At 47.8% G+C, this 19,484-nt stretch overlaps 1 protein-coding gene across 3 annotated transcripts in view; it reads left to right on the top strand.

Moving 5' to 3' along the window:
• The window catches only part of LOC139263145 (intelectin-1a-like), a 96,602-nt gene that overhangs the window by 20,751 nt on the left and 56,367 nt on the right, over positions 1–19,484 (top strand). For all 3 annotated transcript variants that reach the window (XM_070878762.1, XM_070878760.1, XM_070878761.1), the window contains 3 exons: positions 8,816–8,922; positions 9,911–10,036; positions 15,208–15,455. In XM_070878762.1, coding sequence (XP_070734863.1) covers positions 8,853–8,922; positions 9,911–10,036; positions 15,208–15,455 — 444 coding nt within the window. In that variant the 5' untranslated portion in view covers positions 8,816–8,852. The remainder of the gene's footprint in view (positions 1–8,815; positions 8,923–9,910; positions 10,037–15,207; positions 15,456–19,484) is intronic.

Here is a 19,484-nt window from a genome sequence, read left to right as displayed (position 1 = left end):
TCACATAAACCCGGACGCCAGGCCAGTACACCACAAGGCCAGAGCGGTGCCGTACGTGATGCGGGAAAAGGTAGAAGGCGAATTAGAGCACCTGCTGAGGGAAGGCATCATCTCGCCAGTCGAATTCAGTGACTGGGCGAGCCCGATTGTGCCGGTGCTCAAGGCGGATGGGTCGGTCAGGATATGTGGTGATTACAAGGCCACCATCAATCGGGTGTCACTCCAAGACTAGTACCCGCTACTGAGAGCGGAGGACCTCTTCGCGACGCTATCTGGTGGCAAACTATTTTCACAATTAGACCTAACCTCAGCTTACATGACCCAGGAGCTGGCGAGTGAGTCAAAGAAGCTGACCATCATCACGACATACAAGGGGTTGTTTGAGTACAACAGATGTCCGTTTGGGATTCGCTCTGCCGCTGCGATCTTTCAACGCAATATGGAAGGCCTCCTCAAGTCGATTCCAAGGACAGTGGTTTTTCAAAACAACATCCTCATCACGGGTTGTGATACTGAAGAACACCTCCGCAACCTGGAGGAGGTGCTGCGCAGAATGGACCGAGTAGGTCTGCGACTGAAAAAGGCGAAATGCGTCTGCCTAGCTCCAGAGGTAGAATTCCTGGGGATGAGGGTAGCAGCAGACGGGATCAGACCTACTGCGTCCAAAACAGAAGCGATCCAGAGAGCACCCAGTCCCCGTAACACGACGGAGCTGCCTTCGTTCCTTGGGTTCCTGAACTATTTTGGTAACTTTCTTCCAAAATTGAGCACGCTGTTAGAGCCGTTACACATGCTCCTGCGCAAAGGTCGTGAATGGGTCTGGGGGGACAGCCAGGAAAGGGCTTTTGATAGAGCACGAAATTTGTTATGCTCCAACAATCTGTTAACGCTATATGACCCATGTAAGAAACTTGTTTTAACATGCGACGCGTCGTCCTACGGGGCCAGGTGTGTGTTGCAGCATGTTAATGCCAAGGGTCAGTTACAGCCGGTAGCTTATGCCTCCAGAAGTCTGTCCCAGGCAGAAAGGGGCTACGGGATGGTAGAAAAAGAAGCGCTTGCATGTGTATATGCAGTAAAAAAAAATGCACCAGTACCTGTTTGGCAGGAAATTTGAGCTGGAGACAGATCACAAACCCCTAACGTCCCTTTTGGACGACAACAAGGCCATAAATGCAAATGCATTGGCCCGCATACAGAGGTGGGCACTCACGTTAGCCGCCTATGACTACACAATTCGGCACAGACCAGGCACTGAAAACTGCGCCGATGTACTCAGCTGGCTCCCACTAGCCACCACCGAGGGGACAACCGAGCATGCTGCTGAGATGGTCATGGCTGTGGAAGCTTTCGAAAGCGAAGACTAACCCGTGACAGCCCGTCAGATCAATGTCTGGACAAATAGACACCCGCTACTCTCTTTAGTCAAGAAATGTGTCCTTAATGGGGACTGGGCAGCCACGTACGGGGCATGCCCTGAGGAATTCAAACCATTTCACAGGCGCAAGGAGGAACTCTCGATTCAGGCCGATGGGGAAACCGAGTAGTCATGCCCCAGATGAGCAGAGAGATGTTCATCAGAGAAATCCACAATGAGCACCCGGGCATTATCATGATGAAGGCAATTGCCAGGTCACACTTTTGGTGGCCAGGGATAGATGCAGACCTGGAACTTTGTGTTCGCAGGTGCAACACGTGTGCCCAGCTGAGCAATGCGCCCAGGGAAGCCCCCCTTAGCCCCTGGTCCTGGCTCGCCAAACCATGGTCACGCATCCATGTGGACTACGCAGGTCCTTTCATGGGAAAAATGTTTTTGGTTGTAGTAGACGCCTACTCCAAATGGATCGAGTGTGACATTCTCAATTCAAGCAGATCCTCGGACACGGTCGAAAGTCTACGGGGAATGTTCGCCGCCCATGTTATACCTGACGTCTTGATCAGTGACAATGGCCCGTGCTTTACAAGCATTGAATTCCAGGACTTCATGGCAGGAAATGGTATCAACCATGTCAGAACGGCACCGTTCAAGCCTGCCTCAAATGGCCAGGCAGAACGAGCAGTGCAGATTATCAAACAGGGGATGCTCAGAATCCAAGGGGGTTCCCTAGAAAGCCGCTTATCATGCCTCCTGTTGGCCAATTGATCCCGACCACATTCGCTCACAGAGATCCCACCCGCAGAGCTGCTAATGAAAAGGATGCTCAAAACCAGGTTATCCCTATATACCCAACCATGAAAGAAATTGTTGAGAGCAGGCGCCAGTCATAATGTGACTACCATGATGGGAATGCGAGGGCACAATGTATTGATGTCAATGACCCTGTCTTTGTTCTCAATTACGCTGCAGGGCCTAAATGGCTCGCAGGCACTGTGATTGCCAAAGAGGGGAATAGGATTCTGGTAGTTCAACTTACCAGTGGACAAATCTGCTGCAAACACGTGGATCAAACAAAAAGGAGTTTCAGCAACCCCATAGAAGAAGCAGAGGAAGAACATGATAGCGTTCACTCCTCCACAGATGGCCGAACGCCGGAATCAAGTGGAGGAGAGCACAGTCACTGTCGGCAGTCCGGACAGGCCTGAGGCACCGCAAACAGCAGACACTCAGGCCAATGCCGAAGAACTGGAGCCCCAACACAGACGCTCTACAAGGGAGCGTAAACCACCAGAGAGACTTAACCTGTGATCCCAATAAGACTTTGCGGGGGGGAGGTGATGTCATGTATTTCACTGTCATTGTAACTCATGTAAAAATTGATTTGTTGTACACTGTGAGAACATTGACCACTCGGTGGTGAACTTGTAGGAGACACTCCTAACCTGGTCTTTCAGACATAAAAGGGGAAGCTCCACCCACCTTCATCACTTCAGTGCTGGAATAAAAGTTGCTGGTCACAGAGTGACCTTCTCTCAAGCATGGGCCTCATGTGCATTTGTCCTGTATAGTAAGGACACATCAGTTACAGAGCCCCATTACAAGCTTCCTGCAGTTACGTTTGGTTAATGGTTACAGAGTTCCATTACAAACTTACTGCAGTTACGTTTGGTCAATGGTTACAGAGCCCCATTACAAGCTTCCTGCAGTTACGTTTGCCCAGGGGTTGTCTTGAAATTACAACCAGGTTTGAAGGTAAGGCGGGTAATTTTTCTGTTTTATTGCAATTTTTTGTGCATTTAAAAAAAGTTAACCTCTCCGTGACATGTTCTGCATTTTCTGTTTCTTTTAAGCATTTTTATGGCGTAAGTCATGGAACTCACTGCCAGAAAGGGTGGTAGAGGCAGAAACCCTCACCACTTTTAAAAAGTACTTGGATATGTACTTGGAAGTGCCATAATCTACAGGGTTACAGACCAAGAGCTGGAAGGTGGGATTAGTCGGGAAAGCTCTTTGTCGGCCAGCGATGGACACGAAAGGGCCCAAAATGGCCTTCTTCCATGCTGTAACTTTCTATGATTTTATGAATTCACCTTAAACATTCGAAAGCTTCCCCGATTGCAGACTATTAAGCATGCTGTGCCTGATGTGCATGAATGATGGTTAAATAACTTAAAACTTTCCTTTTCATACTGATAGAAGAACTATATGATGTGAGTTGGGCCCTGGTTGTGTTCACTGATTTATGCCCATTTTACATTTGCATGTATTCTAATCAGACTCACAATAATTTTGAGTGTAATTTGACATCGGCAGAATGGGCACTGGAGTGGGCACATTTTCGGATCAAACTAATGGGTTGCACCCATGGTGGAAACTTCAAGCTAAGATATTTCTGTTGCTGGGGAGTCATTCTGTAGATTGGAAGTAACTCGTTTTCTTTATCTTTTGTCAAACCCTTTGTTTTGAAGTGTGAAAGACTAGAATCTCTGGAGGAGCCAAGCGACTTAGGTGTCCATGTACACAAATCACTAAAAGCTAATGTATAGTTACGAGAAGCAATGAAAGAGGCGAATGGTATGTTAGCTTTCATCAAAGGGGAGGAAATTATACTTCAGCTGCATAAAGCTTTCGTCAGACCCCATCTGGAGTTGTGTGTTCAGTTCTGGGCACCGCTCCCCAGGAAGGATATATTGCCCTTGGGGGCATCGCAGTTTCACCAGAATGATACCGGGGCTAAAAGGGTTAAACTGTGAGGACACGTTCTATAAATTTGGGCAGTATTCCTTTAAATATAGGAAATGATGGGGTGATGTGATCGCGGTGTTAAAGATGATTAAAGAATTTGAGAGTGTAGATAGAGAGAAACTAATTGCTCTGGTGGGGGAGTCCAGAACAAGGGAGGGTAACTTTACAATTAGTGATAGGCCAATCAGGAGTCAAATTAGGATGAAATATTCACACAAAAGCTCGTAGAATTCTGGAAATCTTCCCCCCAAAAGGCTGTGGTACTCGGAGAATTGGCCCTTTCAAGGCTGAGTTAGATAGATTTTTGTTAGCTTGGGTTATAAAGGGATATGGAGCACAGGCGGGAAAATAAAGTTGAGGTGCAACTCAGCCATGATCCAAGTGAATGTCGGCGTAGGCCCAAGGGATTGAACGGCCTTCTCCTGTTCCTATGGGACTGAGAATCTGATGAGAGGTCAGCGGGAGGCTGGGAATGTGGAGGAGAGCGGGAGGCTGGGAATGTGAGAGAGGAGAGTGTGAGGCTGGGAATGTGAGAGAGGTAAGTGGGAGTCTGGGAATCTGAGAGAGGAGAGTGGGAGGCTGGGAATGTGAGAGAGGTCAGCGGGAGTCTGGGAACGTGAGAGAGGAGAGCGGGAGTCTGGGAATGTGGGAGAGGAGAGCGGGAGGCTGGGAATGTGAGGGAGGTCAGTGGGAGGCTGGGAATGTGAGAAAGGAGAGCAGGAGGCTGGGAATGTGAGAGAGGAGAGCGGGAGGCTGGGAATGTGAGAGAGGTCAGTGGGAGGCTGGGAATGTGAGAGAGGAGAGCAGGAGGCTGGGAATGTGAGAGAGGAGAGCGGGAGGCTGGGAATGTAAGAGAGGTCAGTGGGAGGTTGGGAATGTGAGCGAGGAGAGCGGGAGACTGGGAATGTGAGGGAGCTCGGCGGGAGTCTGGGAATGTGAGGGAGGTCAGTGGGAGACTGGGAATGTGAGGGAGGTCAGTGGGAGGCTGGGAATGTAAGAGAGGAGAGCGTGAGACTCGGAATGCGAGGGAACTCGGCGGGAGACTGGGAATGTGAGGCAGCTCGGCGGGAGACTGGGAATGTGAAGGAGCTCAGCAGGAGGCTGGGAATTTAAGTGGCGCAGGAGATTTGGAGCCTGAGAGATGGGAATGGGAACAAGGACTCTGCAAATCGGAAATGGAGGAGTGAATAGGAAACCAAGAAGTATGAAATTCGGAAATGAGGGGCTTTAGGGAGGGAGGAACTTAAAACAATCACTATCACTAAAGAAGTAATACTCAGTAAAATAATGAGACTAAAGGAGGACAAGTCCCCTGGACCCGATGGCTTGCATCTTATGGTCTTAAAAGAAGTGGCTGCAGAGATAGTGGATGCTTTGGTTGTAATCTTCCAAAACTCCTTGGATTCTGGGGAGGTCCCAGCGGATTGGAAAACTGCAAATGTAACGCCCCTATTTAAAAAAGGAGGCAGACAGAAAGCAGGGAACTATAGACCAGTTAGTCTAACATCTGTCATTGGGAAAATGCTGGAGTTCATTATTAAGGAAGCAGTAGCAGGACATTTGGAAAAGCATAATTCAGTGAAGTAGAGTCAGTATGGTTTAAAAAAAGGGAAAATCATGTTTGACTCATTTGCTGGAGTTCTTTGAGGATATAACGAGCAGGATGGATAAGGGGGAACCAGTAGAGTGGTGTAATTGGATTTCCAGAAGGCATTTGATGAGGTGCCACATGACAGGTTACTGCACAAGATAAAAGTTCACAGGGTTGGGGGTAATATATTAGCATGGATAGAGGATTGGCTAACAAACAGAAAGCAGAGAGTCGGGATAAATGGGTAATTTTCCGGGTGGCGAATAGTACCTAGTGGGGCGCCGCAGGGATCGGTGCTGGGCCTCAACTATTTACAATCTATTTAATGACTTGGATGAAGGGACCAAGTGTAATGTAGCCAAGTTTGCTGATGATACAAAGATGAGTGGGAAAGCAAATTGTGAGGTGGACACAAAAAATCTGCAAAGCGATATAGACAGGTTCCTGAATGGGCAAAAAATTGGCAGATGGAGTACAATATGGGAAAATGTGAGGTTATCCACTTTGGCATAAAAATTAGAAAAGCAAATGATTATTTATATGAAGAAAAATATCAAAGTGCTGCAGTACTGAGGTACCTGGGGGTCCTTGTGCATGAAACACAAAAAGTTAGTATGCAGGTACAGCAAGTAATTAGGAAGCCACATGGAATGTTGGCCTTTATTGCAAGGGGGATGGAGTATAAAAGCAGAGAAATCCTGCTACAACTATACAGGGTATTGGTGAGGCCACACCTAGAGTACTGCGTACAGTTTTGGTCTCCATATTTAAGGAAGGACATACTTGCATTGGAAGCAATTCAGAGAAGGTTCACTAGGTTGATTCTGGAGATGAGGGGGTTAACTTATGAGGAAAGGTTGAGTAGGTTCCGCCTCTACTCATTGGAATTCAGAAGATTAAGAGGTGATCTTATCGAAACATACAAGATAATGAGGGGGCTTGCAAGTGGATGCAGAGAGGATATTTCCACCCATAGGGGATACTAGAACTAGAGGGCATAGTCTCAGAATAAGGGACTGCCCATTCTAAATTGAGATAAGGAGGAATTTAATCTCTCAGAGGGTTGTAAATATGTGGAATTCTCTCTCCCAGGGAGTCGTGGAGGCTGGGTCATTGAATATATTTAAGGGGGAGATAGAAAGATTTTTGAGCAATAAGGGAATAAAAGGTTATGGGGAACGGGCAGGAAAGTGGAGTTGAGTCCAAGAACAGATCAGCCATGATCTGATTAAATGGCGGAGCAGGCTCGAGGGGCCAAATTGCTCCTATTTCTTATGTTCTTATGTTCTAGTTCGGGGACAAAGAAGTTGGAAACCTAACTGACAGAAACATAAGCCTGAAAAAGGGGAGAGTGAATTTGGAAGGCAGAGCATGGAGTGGGAAACGGGAATTGTGGGAGAGGGAAGTGTGAGACTGAGGAAAGAGAGTGGGATACAGGAGGGTCTGAGACAAGGGAGAATTGACAGGGGAGCAGACCTGTGCCAGGAGCAGATGACTGGCTCCCAGATTAAACTGCAGTAACATCTGTCACAATGACATATAAGATGGGTGGACACATGGAAGATGCAATTCAATGCAATGATATGTGAGGTGATACATCTTGGTAGGAAGAATGAGGAGAGACCATATACACTAAATGATACAATTTTAAAGGGGGTGCAAGAACAGAGAGACCTGTGGGTCTTTGTGGAAAAATCTTTGACGGTAGCAGGACAGGTTTACAAAGCAGTTAATAAAGCATATGGGATCCTGGGCTTTATAAATAGAGACATCGAGTACAAAAGCCAGGAAGTGATGCTAAACCTATATAAAACCCTAGTGCAGCCCCAGCTGAAGTATTGTGCCAATTCTAGGCACCACACTTTAGGAAGGACGTGAAGGTTTTAGAGAGGGTGCAGAAGAGATTTACTAGAATGGTTCCAGGGTTAGTGGATTACAGTTACGTGGATAGACTGGAGAAGCTGGGTTTGTTCTCCTTGGAGCAGAGAAGACTAAGAGAAGATTTGATGGAGGTGTTTTAAATTATGAAGGTTTAGATAAAGTAAATAAAGAGAAACTGTTTCCAATGGTTGGTGGATCGATAATAAAAGGGCACAGATTTAAGGTGATTGGCAAAAGAACCAGAGGCGACATGAGAAAGTAACTCTTTCACGCAGCGAGTGGTTAGGTTTTGGAATACACTGCCTGATAGGATGGTGGATACAGATTCAATCGTAAACTTCAAAAGGAATTGGATAAATGAAGGAGAAAAAATTGCAGGGATACGGGGGCGGAGCGGGGGAACGACACTAACTAGATTGTTCTTCAAAAGAGCTGGCACAAACTCGATGGGCCGAATGGTCTCTTTCTGTGCTGTATTAATCTGTGATTCTCTGACTGCGTCTACTTTTAAACCTAAACATGACATAAATTTCCGTTATTATCGATATCGGTATCGGTGTCAGTTCCGGTCCGGAGGCGGGGGGCGGGGGGGGGGGGGGGAGGGGAGTCGGGTCGGGTCCAGTCCAGGGGGTCGGGTCGGGTCGGGTCCGGGGACGGGGCGGGGGGGGAAGTGGGAGTCGGATCGGGGTCGTGTCCGGTCCAGGGGCGGGTGGGGGGGGGGGGGAAGCGGGAGTCGGGTCCGGTCCGGAGGCGGGGGGTGGGAAGCGGGAGTCGAGTCGGGTCGGGAGGAAGCAGGAGCTGGCCGTGGGAGGAGCCTTATTCACGCAGCCCCAGTGAGGCCATTGGGCCAGGGCTAGGGTCTGTGTGCTTCGGCCCCTCCCACACAGTTTTGGGCGCCTGGAACTACTGCACATGCGCGCCCACTGTAGCGTGCATGTGCAGTGCACCCCGGCACTGTTTTCAGTGCAGGGACCTGGCTCCGCCCCCTACAGCTCGTGCTGTGCTGCGCCGAGCTGCAAACAAGCTGCAGGGAGCTGGAGAATCTGGAAGTTTCTTTTAGGCGCACTTTGTGGCGCGAAAAACGGGCGTCCGGGTTGGGACTGCGCTGTTCTAGGCGCAGCTCGAAACTTGGGCCCAATGAGTTCATTCAGTCTTCAAAATGTCAGCAGTTAATGTGCTCTTCATCAGACCCTTTTATCTTGTCAACTTCACCTTCCCAGGATTTGACACTTGCCCCGGGAAAGCTGTTGTGAAGACATGAAGGCCGCCCTTTTTCTCCTCCTTGTCATTCTCAATATTGAGCAATCCTCCAGTCTTGGTTCTGGTGGTAAGTGACGATTCCATCATATTCTTGCACTTTGTTTACTTTGTTGAATACAAACTGGGGTAACTAAGATATTGGACAAACTGTGCAGATCAGGTTGGATTGTGGTGTGTACAGTTTGGTCCTTTCTCAGTCTGGCTGTCCCCTATTCCCCAGAGCTAGGAAGAGATGTACAGCCCAGGGATCCTGCTCCTCCTGCAATTCCCGTTGGATGTTCATCTAAATGTCGTTGAACAAAATGAGTTTGGCTCCCAAGAGATGAGCTGCACGACATTCGCTTGTCTGATCCACACTGGAAGAATCGTCAATTCAGCAATGTACTGGTGGTGCCTCTGAATTGCATCGTAACATAAATCTCTGCCTTCATTCTCACTTCTTTCTGTCCTTCTGTCCGTGTGGCTCTCTTCCTGTCTGTCTGCATGTGTGGCTCTGTCAATCTAGTACTGAATCTTTCTCCCATCTCTTGCCCGCTCACTCTGTCTCTCTCTCTATTTCTCTGTTTCTAAATCTATCTTTCTGGCTCTGTCTGTCTCCTTCCCCCTCCTTGTATCTCTCTTCTTTCTGTCACACTGTGTCTGTGTTTTTGTCACGCTGCCTCTTTCTATCATTTCCTTTCCCCACTCTCTGTCTGTGATGTCTGTTTCTTTCTTTCTGTCTCTGTCGACTTCTCTCTGTTTTCCTTTCTCGTCATCTGTGTGTCTTCCTCTCCCTCTATATCCTTCTCCCTGTACCTCATACCTCTTTTAATGGCTCCCTGATTGTCTGACTTTTTCTCTTTCAGTCTGTGTTCATCCAAATATCTGTCCCTCTCAGTGTCTCTCTTCGCTCCTCTCTCTCTATCTCTGTGTTTGCCTCTGTCTCTTTCTCGCTGTATCTCTCTCAGTATCTCTCTTTGTTCCTGTCTCTCGTTCTCTGTGTCTCCTTCTGTCTCTTTCCCTCTGTCTCTCGCTGTATCCAATAGTACTAAATATATCTTTGTTTTGGTTTTCAGATGAAATTGAGTTCGCGAATCAGAATATTACAATTGTCAATATAGCTGGAAACTTCGAGGTAAATAGCTTCAATAATTTACCCAGGAGCTGCAGGGAACTCAAAGAGAAACATCACATCACCCAAGGTTAATGTTTTCATTTTTCATACAGCCTCTATTTGATCCAAAAGATGAACTCCCTCTCCACAAGCACACCCAACGACGGATGGGAGAGGGTCAGGATGGGACTTCAAGATTTAAACATGGGGAACTGGAGATGTTCGCTGATGATTGCACAGTGTTCAGTTCCATTCACAACTCCTCAGAAAATGAAGCAGTCCCTGCGCACATGCAGCAAGACCTGGACGACATTCAGGCTTGGGCAGATAGTTGGCAAGTGAGATTTGCACCACACAAGTGTCAGGCAATGACTAATTCAACTAACGGGAGTCTGACCACCTCCCCTTGACATTCAACAGTATTACCGTTGCCCAATCCCCCACCATCAACACCCTGGGGGTCACCATTGACCAGAAACTTAACTGGACCAGCCACAGAAATACTGTGGCAACAAGAGCAGGTCTGAGACTGGGTATTCTGCGGCGAGTGTCTCACCTCCTGACTCTCCAAAGCATTTCCACCATCTACAAGGCACAAGTCAGGAGTGTGATGGAATACTCTCCACTTGCCTGGATGAATGCCACTCCAAACACTCAAGAAGCTCAACACCATTCACAACAAAGCAGCCCACTTGATTGGCACCCCATCCACCACCTTAAACATTTATTCCCTCCACCACTGGCACACTGTGTCCACAGTGTGTACCATCTATAATATACCCTGCAGCAACTCGCCAAGGATTTTTCGGCAGCACCTCCCAAACCCGCGACCTCTACCACCTAGAAGGACAAGGGCAGCAGGTGCATGGGAACACCATCACCTGCAAATTCCCCTCCAAATACACGCCACCCTGACTTGGAAATATATCATGGAAGTGGCTCATCACCATCTTCACAAGGGCAATTAGGGATGGACAATAAATGTTGGCTTTTCCAGTGATGCCCACATCCCAGGAAAAAATTAAATTACAAAATGCGATCACAACATGCCGCCCATGTGCCCACAGCCTTTTTTACAGCAGTAGATATCAGGGTCTCCGAGTGTGCAACTGTGGAGAAGCGAGACACTTAATGAACATATTTAAATCGAGCTCCCACAGTGCAAGTAGGCCAGGAGGATCAGGTTTGCATCACCTCCCACAGCCCCTGAAGGAAGCTTTTGGTCTCCTCCCTTTCTCTCCCCCTCCTGATCTTGGGCCTCTTCCCCTCCCGATCCTGGGCCTCTTCCTCCTCCCAATCCTTGGCCTCTCCACCTCCCGATCCTGGGCCTCTCCCCCTCCCGATCCTGGGCCTCTCCCCCTCCCGATCCTGGGCCTCTCCCCCTCCCGATCCCGGGCCTCTCTCCCTCCCGATCCCGGGCCTCTCTCCCTCCCGATCCTGGGCCTCTCTCCCTCCCGATCCTGGGCCTCTCTCCCTCCCGATCCTGGGCCTCTCCCCCTCCCGATCCTGGGCCTCTCCCCCTCCCGATCTCGGGCCTCTCCCCCTCACGATCCCGGGCCTCTCCCCCTCCCGATCCTGGGCCGCTCCCCCTCCCGATCCCGGGCCTCTCTCCCTCCCGATCCTGGGCCTCTCCCCCTCCCAATCTCGGGCCTCTCTCCCTCCCGATCCTGGGCCTCTCCCCCTCCCGATCCCGGGCCTCTCCCCCTCCCGATCCTGGGCCTCTCCCCCTCCCGATCCTGGGCCTCTCCCCCTCCAAATCCTGGGCCTCTCCCCCTCCCGATCCCGGGCCTCTCTCCCTCCCGATCCCGGGCTTCACCCCCTCCCGATCCTGGACCTCTCCCCCTCCCAATCCTGGGCCTCTCCCCCTCCCGATCCTGGGCCTCTCCCCCTCCCGATCCTGGGCCTCTCCCCCTCCCGATCCTGGACCTCTCCCCCTCCCGATCCTGGGCCTCTCCCCCTCCCGATCCTGAGCCTCTCTCCCTCCCGATCCCGGGCTTCACCCCAAGTTACGGCCGTGGGCCTCGCCGACTCCCCGGGACCGTTCCCAAGGGCCCATGGCTGTGACCTCCTGCTGCTGGTCTTCCCCCTACCCATCAGCCGGGTGGGAAACACAGCTAAATATGTAACTGAGGTCCTGTCAGTAAGGTCGTCAGGGCCTCTGCATCCTCGGCCTTACTCACACCCACCCCGCCTCCCTGTAACTATCTCACAATACAACATTTGCTCAGTGTGGCACCGAAGTGTCCGTCTAGGTTATGTTTTCAACATTGTCGAAGTGGAGTTGAATCAGAAATATTTCATGAATCATCTATTTAAACTTAGAATTACGTTTAGAAAACGGCTGCAAGATAAGAAAATGGTGAATAGTTGTCTCAAACGTACAGAGAAAGGGGAGGAATTCGGGCTCATGACAAAGCTTACGGCATGTGGAGGCTGAGGACAAATAGCTGAATGGATAGCAAATTGGCAAAAAATTGAAAGCAGAGAATCGTCAATCAGATTGGAGGAAGGTAGAAAGCGGTGTCCCACAAGGATCAGTGCTGGGACCACTGTCATTCATAATTTACAACAATAATTTGGATTTAGGAACAAGTAATCCAACATCACAATTTGCAGATGATACCAAACTGTGAGTATAGCTAATACTGAGGGAGAATGCAACAAAATAAAAGAAGGCATTAGAAAATTTAGGCAGATAAGTGACAAATAAACTCTAATATAGATCAATGTGAGGTGATGCACTCTGGTAGGAAAATAGAAATATCACCTACACCTTTTAAAATCAGAAACTCAGTGGGATAGAATAGCAAAAGGGATCTAGAGATACAGGTGAACAAATCATTAAAAGCAGCATCACATGTCAGCAAAGCAATTCAAATGCTAACAAAGCACTGGGATTTATTTCTCAGGGTGTATAATTCAGAAGTACTGGAGTTATGCTAAATTTGTATCGGACCCTGGTCAGGCCGCTGGAGCACTGTGCTCTGTTCTGGTCTCCATACTAAAATTATGACTTAATAACACTGGAGAAAGTTCAAAAAAGATGAATAGGAGGATACCAGAACTGAGAGATTACAGCTACCGGGAATTATTGAACAAGTTGGGGATTTTATTTGAAAAGAGAAGACCCTAGAGGTGACCCGATCGCGGTCTTTAACATTATTAATGGGTTGGTCAGGGTAGTTGTGAAGTGAATGTTTCCCCTTGTGGGAGAATCCAAAACAAGAGGCAGTTAATACAAGATAGTTACTAATGAATCCGGTCAGGAAATAAGGAGAAATGTCCTTACTCTCGATTATCCCCAAAACCCAAACTCGATCATGTTTTATTCATGAAGCCCACTCGTGAAAGCATTGTAGATGAGTGTAGACCAGAGTGGCTGTGAGGGTCTCACAGGGGCCGTCTCCAGGTTGGTGAAGGATAAAATTAGTTGGGTTCCTCCTGTCTTTATCGTGTGACCTTATTGGGTCTCTCAGGATGCCCCATGACAAAAAAGGAGAGAGGTTGCACTGTGCTGCTGAGGTCCCACGATTAAAAGCAGCTGATGTTTGGACTTCACTCTGGTGGTGGAAGACCCGAGTGCTGGAAGCGGGTGTCAGAAATCAGCATGGGCGCTGTGTGCAATGCTTCCGAGCCTTAATTTAAAGATACACCAGCAAGCTCCCCGCCAGTACTACAAAGTCTGAAAAATACCCTGAGAATGGGAACTTCAGTGAAGAAGCACAGAGTTGCTGCCTATGGAACCACAGCCCAGGAGCAGAGCCTAACATTGGGAGAGGCAAATTTAGGAGAAAATAGGAAGGTGCAAAGAAAAATAAAGTAATGGGATAGAGTTTCCTGTTGTTGCGTTGGGATTTATTGGATCGGGTGGGTACAGTGCATGGAGGAAAATCAAGCAGGGGTGATCGCTGACCGATATATAATTGTTCCCTACAGTACAATATTGATTAAACTTACATTAGCTGTGGAGTTTCTCATCTACTTTGCCTCTTGGCGACATCATCCGGAAACACAGCAGCAGTTTCCACATGTACGCTGATAACACCCAGCTCTACTTCACTGCCACTTCTCTCGACCACTCCACGATCTCTAAATTGTCAGACTGCTTATCCAACATCCAGTTCTGGATGAGCAGAAATGTTCTCCAATTGAATATTCAGAAGACTGAAGTCATTGTTTTCGGTCCCCGCCACAAACTCTGTTCCCGAGACACTGACTCCATGACTCTGCTCAACTCCTATCTGAGGCTGAACCAGACTGTTAGCAACCTTGTTGTCATATTTAACTCGGAAATTAGCTTTCAACCACATATCCTGAGCATAACTAATACCGCCTATTTCAACCTCCGTAACATCACCCGTCTCCGCCCTTGCCTCAGCTCATCTGCTGCTGAAGCCCTCATCCATGCCTTTGTTACCTCTACATCAATGCACTCCTAGCTCGACTCCCACATTCTACCCTATGTAAATAGAGGTGATCCAAAACTCGGCTGCCCGCTCACCCATCACCCCTGTGCTCGCTGACCTACATTGTCTTCTGGTTAAGCAACGCTTCAGTTTCAAAATTCTCATTCTTATTTTCAAATCCCTCCATGGCCTTGCCCCTCCCTATCTCTGTAATCTCCTTCAGCACCACAACCCCCGAGATGTCTGCGCTCCTGTAATTCTGCCCTCCTGTGCATTCCTGCTTATAATCGCTCAACCATTGGTGGCCGTGCCCTCTGTTGCCTCGGCCGCAAGCTCTGGAACTTGTTGCCTAAACCTCTCTGCCTCACTATCTCTTTTTCCTCCTTCAAGATGCTCCTTAAAAGAAACCTCTTTGACCAAGCTTTTGGTCACCTGCGCTAATTTCCACTTATACGGCTCGGTTTCAAATTTTAGCACATAATACTCCTGTGAAGCGCATTGGGACGGTTCACTACCTGAAAGGCACTATATAAATACAAGTTGTTGTTGTTGTTGAGACACTCTCGAGTTTGAAAGGCGCTATATAAATACAAGTTCTTTATTATGAGTAGCTTCTGACTGACCTTTTTATATATTCATTGAATATCGAATGATCTCCATTACCTGCATTCAATCCCCTCCACCTGATTGTCCTCAAGGTGATCCAATACACCCAGACACAATACAGGGAAATCGAGCCCAATATATCCTTCCAGTTGTGGTCGTGGTTCCAAACCCTTCATGTACAGAGACACTGCTTTTCTCCAACTCTCTGATTCAATTGATTTACCTTATATTATACTCCTTACCACAGATGGTATCCAGATGTTGAGAACCAAAGATGGCTCACTCTATCAGGCCTTCTGTGACATGACCACCAATGGCGGTGGTTGGACTCTTGTCGCAAGCGTCTACGAGAACAACATGTACGGGAAATGCACCACTGGGGACCGCTGGTCCAGCCAACAAGGGAATGATGCTCGACGTCCGGCAGGAGACGGGTCATGGTCCAACTATGTAACATTTGGTTCAATAGATGGAGCGACAAGTGACGACTTGAAGGTGCTGAACTTTTGTGACATGTCTTTGCTTAAAAGAATGCATGGTTTGTAGCGACTGGGGCTAATGGAGCACTGACCAGAGCTGAGGCAATTAAGACAAATGTGCAAAGAAGGAGAAGTCTAACTGGAGGAGCTGAGTGTAGCTTGTAATTAAAGAGAAAGGACATCTACTGAACTGACCCGTTCAATTTGCAGCCGTGTGAGGGAAGATATTGTGGTATCTTGCCTTTTGTTGCCTGGTTGATTGTTGGTTGACAGATATTGTGTCGAGAAGTCCCTCCTATTTGACTCCATGAGATGACGATGTGATTGGTGAGTGCTGCCCTCAGCCCACTCTGCCTGCTAAATAACCAGAATGGGACTTCCTCATGTTCTAACACTGGACTTAGGAGTCTTCTGAAGAAGATCAAGGCTCGCAAATTATTAACGAATTGTGTTTATAATCAAATGAAGGTAGAAGACAAATTGAAGCCCTCCTGGGAGTTAGTAATAAGTAAAGTTTCACAAGAATCACTTGCTGTTCACACTATTAACAAGTTGAATGGGGAAGAGTTATTCTTGTACCAATATCTAATTTGTTGATGACAGCTAGCTGTGTGAGCAAGTGGCAAATCCAAGTGAGATTGACAACTAAATGAGTGGGCTAAGGGAGGGCAGGGGAGTTTTAATGTTGATATTATTAGGACTAGAAATTCGGTAGGTTAGCACCACCCGTTAGTGCCTGGTTGGGGCGCTAACGGGACACGAAGGGGTTAGCGACCGGACGCAGCGAATGCAGCAATGCCCATGAACTTCAGTGCCGGTTTAGTGCTGGTGCTAACCCGTAGTGCCTGGGCCTCTAGTGCCTCACTGATCATGATGTCATAAAGTGCGCAGCGCTCCGTTATCGCCCCGGATGTAAAATTGACTCTCGCCCCCTGCTGTCACGCCTCGTGTCGACAACCCCAGCAAGAGGAGGCATTGTGAACACGGCTGGCCAATTGGGGAGTGGTAATTTAAGGGAAAGGTTTCCAGTTAGCGCAAACTTTATTATTTTCATCATTCTGGTCACTGCGCAAAGTTTTTCATGTTTCACCGGTGCAAGATATCCAAGGCCTCCACTGTGTGAGTGTTTGGGGCTGTAATGGCAGTCGCGCAGGTCACCTTGCAAAATAGATCTTAAATTTCTTCAATGTCCCAGCTTCCACAGCTCTCCAAGGCAGCAAATTCCACAGATTTACAACCCTCTGAGAGAAGAAATTCCTTCTAATCTCTGTTTTAAATGGACGGCCCCTTAGCTTAAGATCATGCCCTCTAGTTCTAGTCTCCCCCATCAGTAGAAACATGCTTTCTGCATCAACCTTATCAAGCCCCCTCATAATCTTATACTTTTCAATAAGATCATCTCTCATTCTTCTGAACTCCAATGAGTAGAGGCCCAACCTACTCAACCTTTCCTCATGTCAACCCCCTCATCCCCGGAATCAACCGAGTGAACCTTCTCTGAACTGCCTCCAAAGCAAGTATATCCTTTCGTAAATATGGAAACCAAAACTGCACGCAGTATTCCAGGTGTGGCCTCACCAACACCTTGTATAGCTGCAGCAAGAATTCCCTGCTTTTATACTCCATCCCCTATACCATTGGCCTTCCTGATCACTTTCTGTACCTGCATACTATCCTTTTGTGTTTCATGCACAAGTACCCCCAGGTCCCGCTGTACAGCGGCACTTTGCAATCTTTCTCCATTTAAATAATAACTTGCACTGTGATTTTTTTCTGCCAAAGTGCATGACCTCACACTTTCCAACATTATACTCCATCTGCCAAATTTTTGCCCACTCTCTTAGCCTGTCTATCAGATTTTTTGTGTCCTCCTCACACATTGTTTTTCCTCCCATCTTTGTCTCGTCAGCAAACTTGGCTACGTTATACTCCATCCCTTCTTCCAAGTCATTAATATAGATTGTAATTAGTTGGGGTCCCAGCACTATAGTTACTGGTTGCCAATCAGAGAATGAACCATTTATCGCGACTTCCTGTTTTCTGTTAGTTCGGCAAACATAGAAACATAGAAATTAGGTGCAGGAGCAGGCCATTCAGCCCTTCGAGCCTGCACCACCATTCAATAAGATCATGGCTGATCATTCAACCTCAGTAGCCCTTTCCTGCTTTCTCTCCAAACCCCTTGATCCCTTTAGCCTTAAGGACCATATCTAACTCCATTTTGAATATATCTAACGAACTGGACTCAATAACTTTCTGTGGTAGAGAATTCCACAGGTTAACCACTCTCTGAGTGAAGAAGTTTATCCTCATCTCGTTCCTAAATGGTTTACCCTTTACTCTTAGACTGTGACCCCTGGTTCTGGAACTCCCTAACAATGGGAACATTCTTCCTGCCTCTAACCTGTCCAATCCCGTCAGAATTTTATATGTTTCTGTAAGATCCCCTCTCATTCTTCTAAACTCCAGTGGATACAAGCCCAGTTGATCCACTCTCTCCTCATATGTCAGTCCTGCCATCTCTGGAAACAGTCTGGTGAACCTTCGCTGTACTCCCGCAATAGCAAGAATGTCCTTCCTCAGATTAGGAGACCAAAACTGAACACAATGTTCCAGTTGTCGCCTCACCAAGGCCCTGTACAACTGCAGTAAGACCTTTCTGCTCCTATATTCAAATGCTCTAGCTATGAAGGCCAAAATGCCATTTGCCTTCTTCACCGCCTGCTCTACCTGCATGTCGCACAGGTCACCTTGCAAAACAGAACTGCCAACAACGAGCTTGTGGAGCATCATTGGTCCTGCTCTTTATGCGAGGGAAGCAGCCTCTCATGCCGTTACCAATGTGCTCGAAATTGTTCTGCGCTTTGCCGCTTCCACCCAACTCTCAGACTTTGGCGCACTAAGAGAAGTGGTTAGAGCTTGATTTAGTGCTCTACTTCCCTCTTGGAACGCTAAAGCTGAATATCGCTGGAGGAGAGAATGATTAGTGCTAGGCGCTACTTTCCAACTTTCCAACTGTCTCGGCCAAGGTTCTACAAACTGGAACAGGAAACACAGAGCACAGGCAAGGTGAAGGGAAGTGAATGAACAAAGGAGAAATATACCTGGGCATCATTACTGATCACTGACTGAAAGGACCCTTCATGGACAGGAATGAATGTAACGATAAGCTGGAACATGTTTTCTAACCTGTGTAGATCACTAGACTGTACATCGGGGGAGTTATGGGGAACTCGTCCTTAAAAAGGAAATTGGTTTTAGGCACTGGAGCGCGTGAGGGCAGAATGACCAGCATGATGCCGGAATTTAGGAGTCAGTGACGAGAGATTCACAGAAAGTAATTCGTTTTCATTGGGCAAAAGAAATGCGGTTGGATTAAAATTGTTCAAATGTTTAGGGGAATGAATCAGTTGGATGCTCAGTTAACTTAGATCCTGTACATGAGACCTGGGGAAAAGGACAAAATGAATAAAGACTCCAGCGAAACTGATGCTTGGAGGAATATCAAAGCCCCCACCACCAGCATAGTGCAGGCAGTGCAGAGAAGAGCATCAGTGCAAACACCACTAAGGCAGCTCATATTGGCTGCCCTATTGTTTTGCCACCAACTGTACAAAAGAATCACAAGATCGATAAATAGCAATGAGTCCATTTGGCCTGATTTTAGATTATCAATCCAGAAGGTGAAAAGTTACACTCCCCTCATCGCACCACATCCAAATCATTCTCAGGTAATCCCTACATTACCCTACCCAGATATCCATTCCATTACGTTAATCGCTCTGTTTGAAGGAGTGCTTCCTCACATGAGTCTTAAATTTCCCGTTTTTCTAATTTGAAGCTCTATCATTCTGCCACAGTTTAGTTTGAAGCGATGCTCCAGGTTTATCTTTTCCACACCATTTCTGATTTTCCCCTCCTTCCTGTTCTGTTATAGGCAGGGCGTTTCCAGCAATGGCTTCTCTTCCCAGCCCTGCACCATTGCCTTCAGAGTCCCTGAAAGATCCATCCTTGGCCCCCTCCTCTTCCACACCTGCATGCTGCC

Source organism: Pristiophorus japonicus, chromosome 4, assembly GCF_044704955.1.
Source record: "Pristiophorus japonicus isolate sPriJap1 chromosome 4, sPriJap1.hap1, whole genome shotgun sequence".
Taxonomy (NCBI): domain Eukaryota; kingdom Metazoa; phylum Chordata; class Chondrichthyes; family Pristiophoridae; genus Pristiophorus; species Pristiophorus japonicus.
Note: the sequence above shows the minus strand (reverse complement) of the source record. Positions and strands in the feature narration are given on the sequence as shown.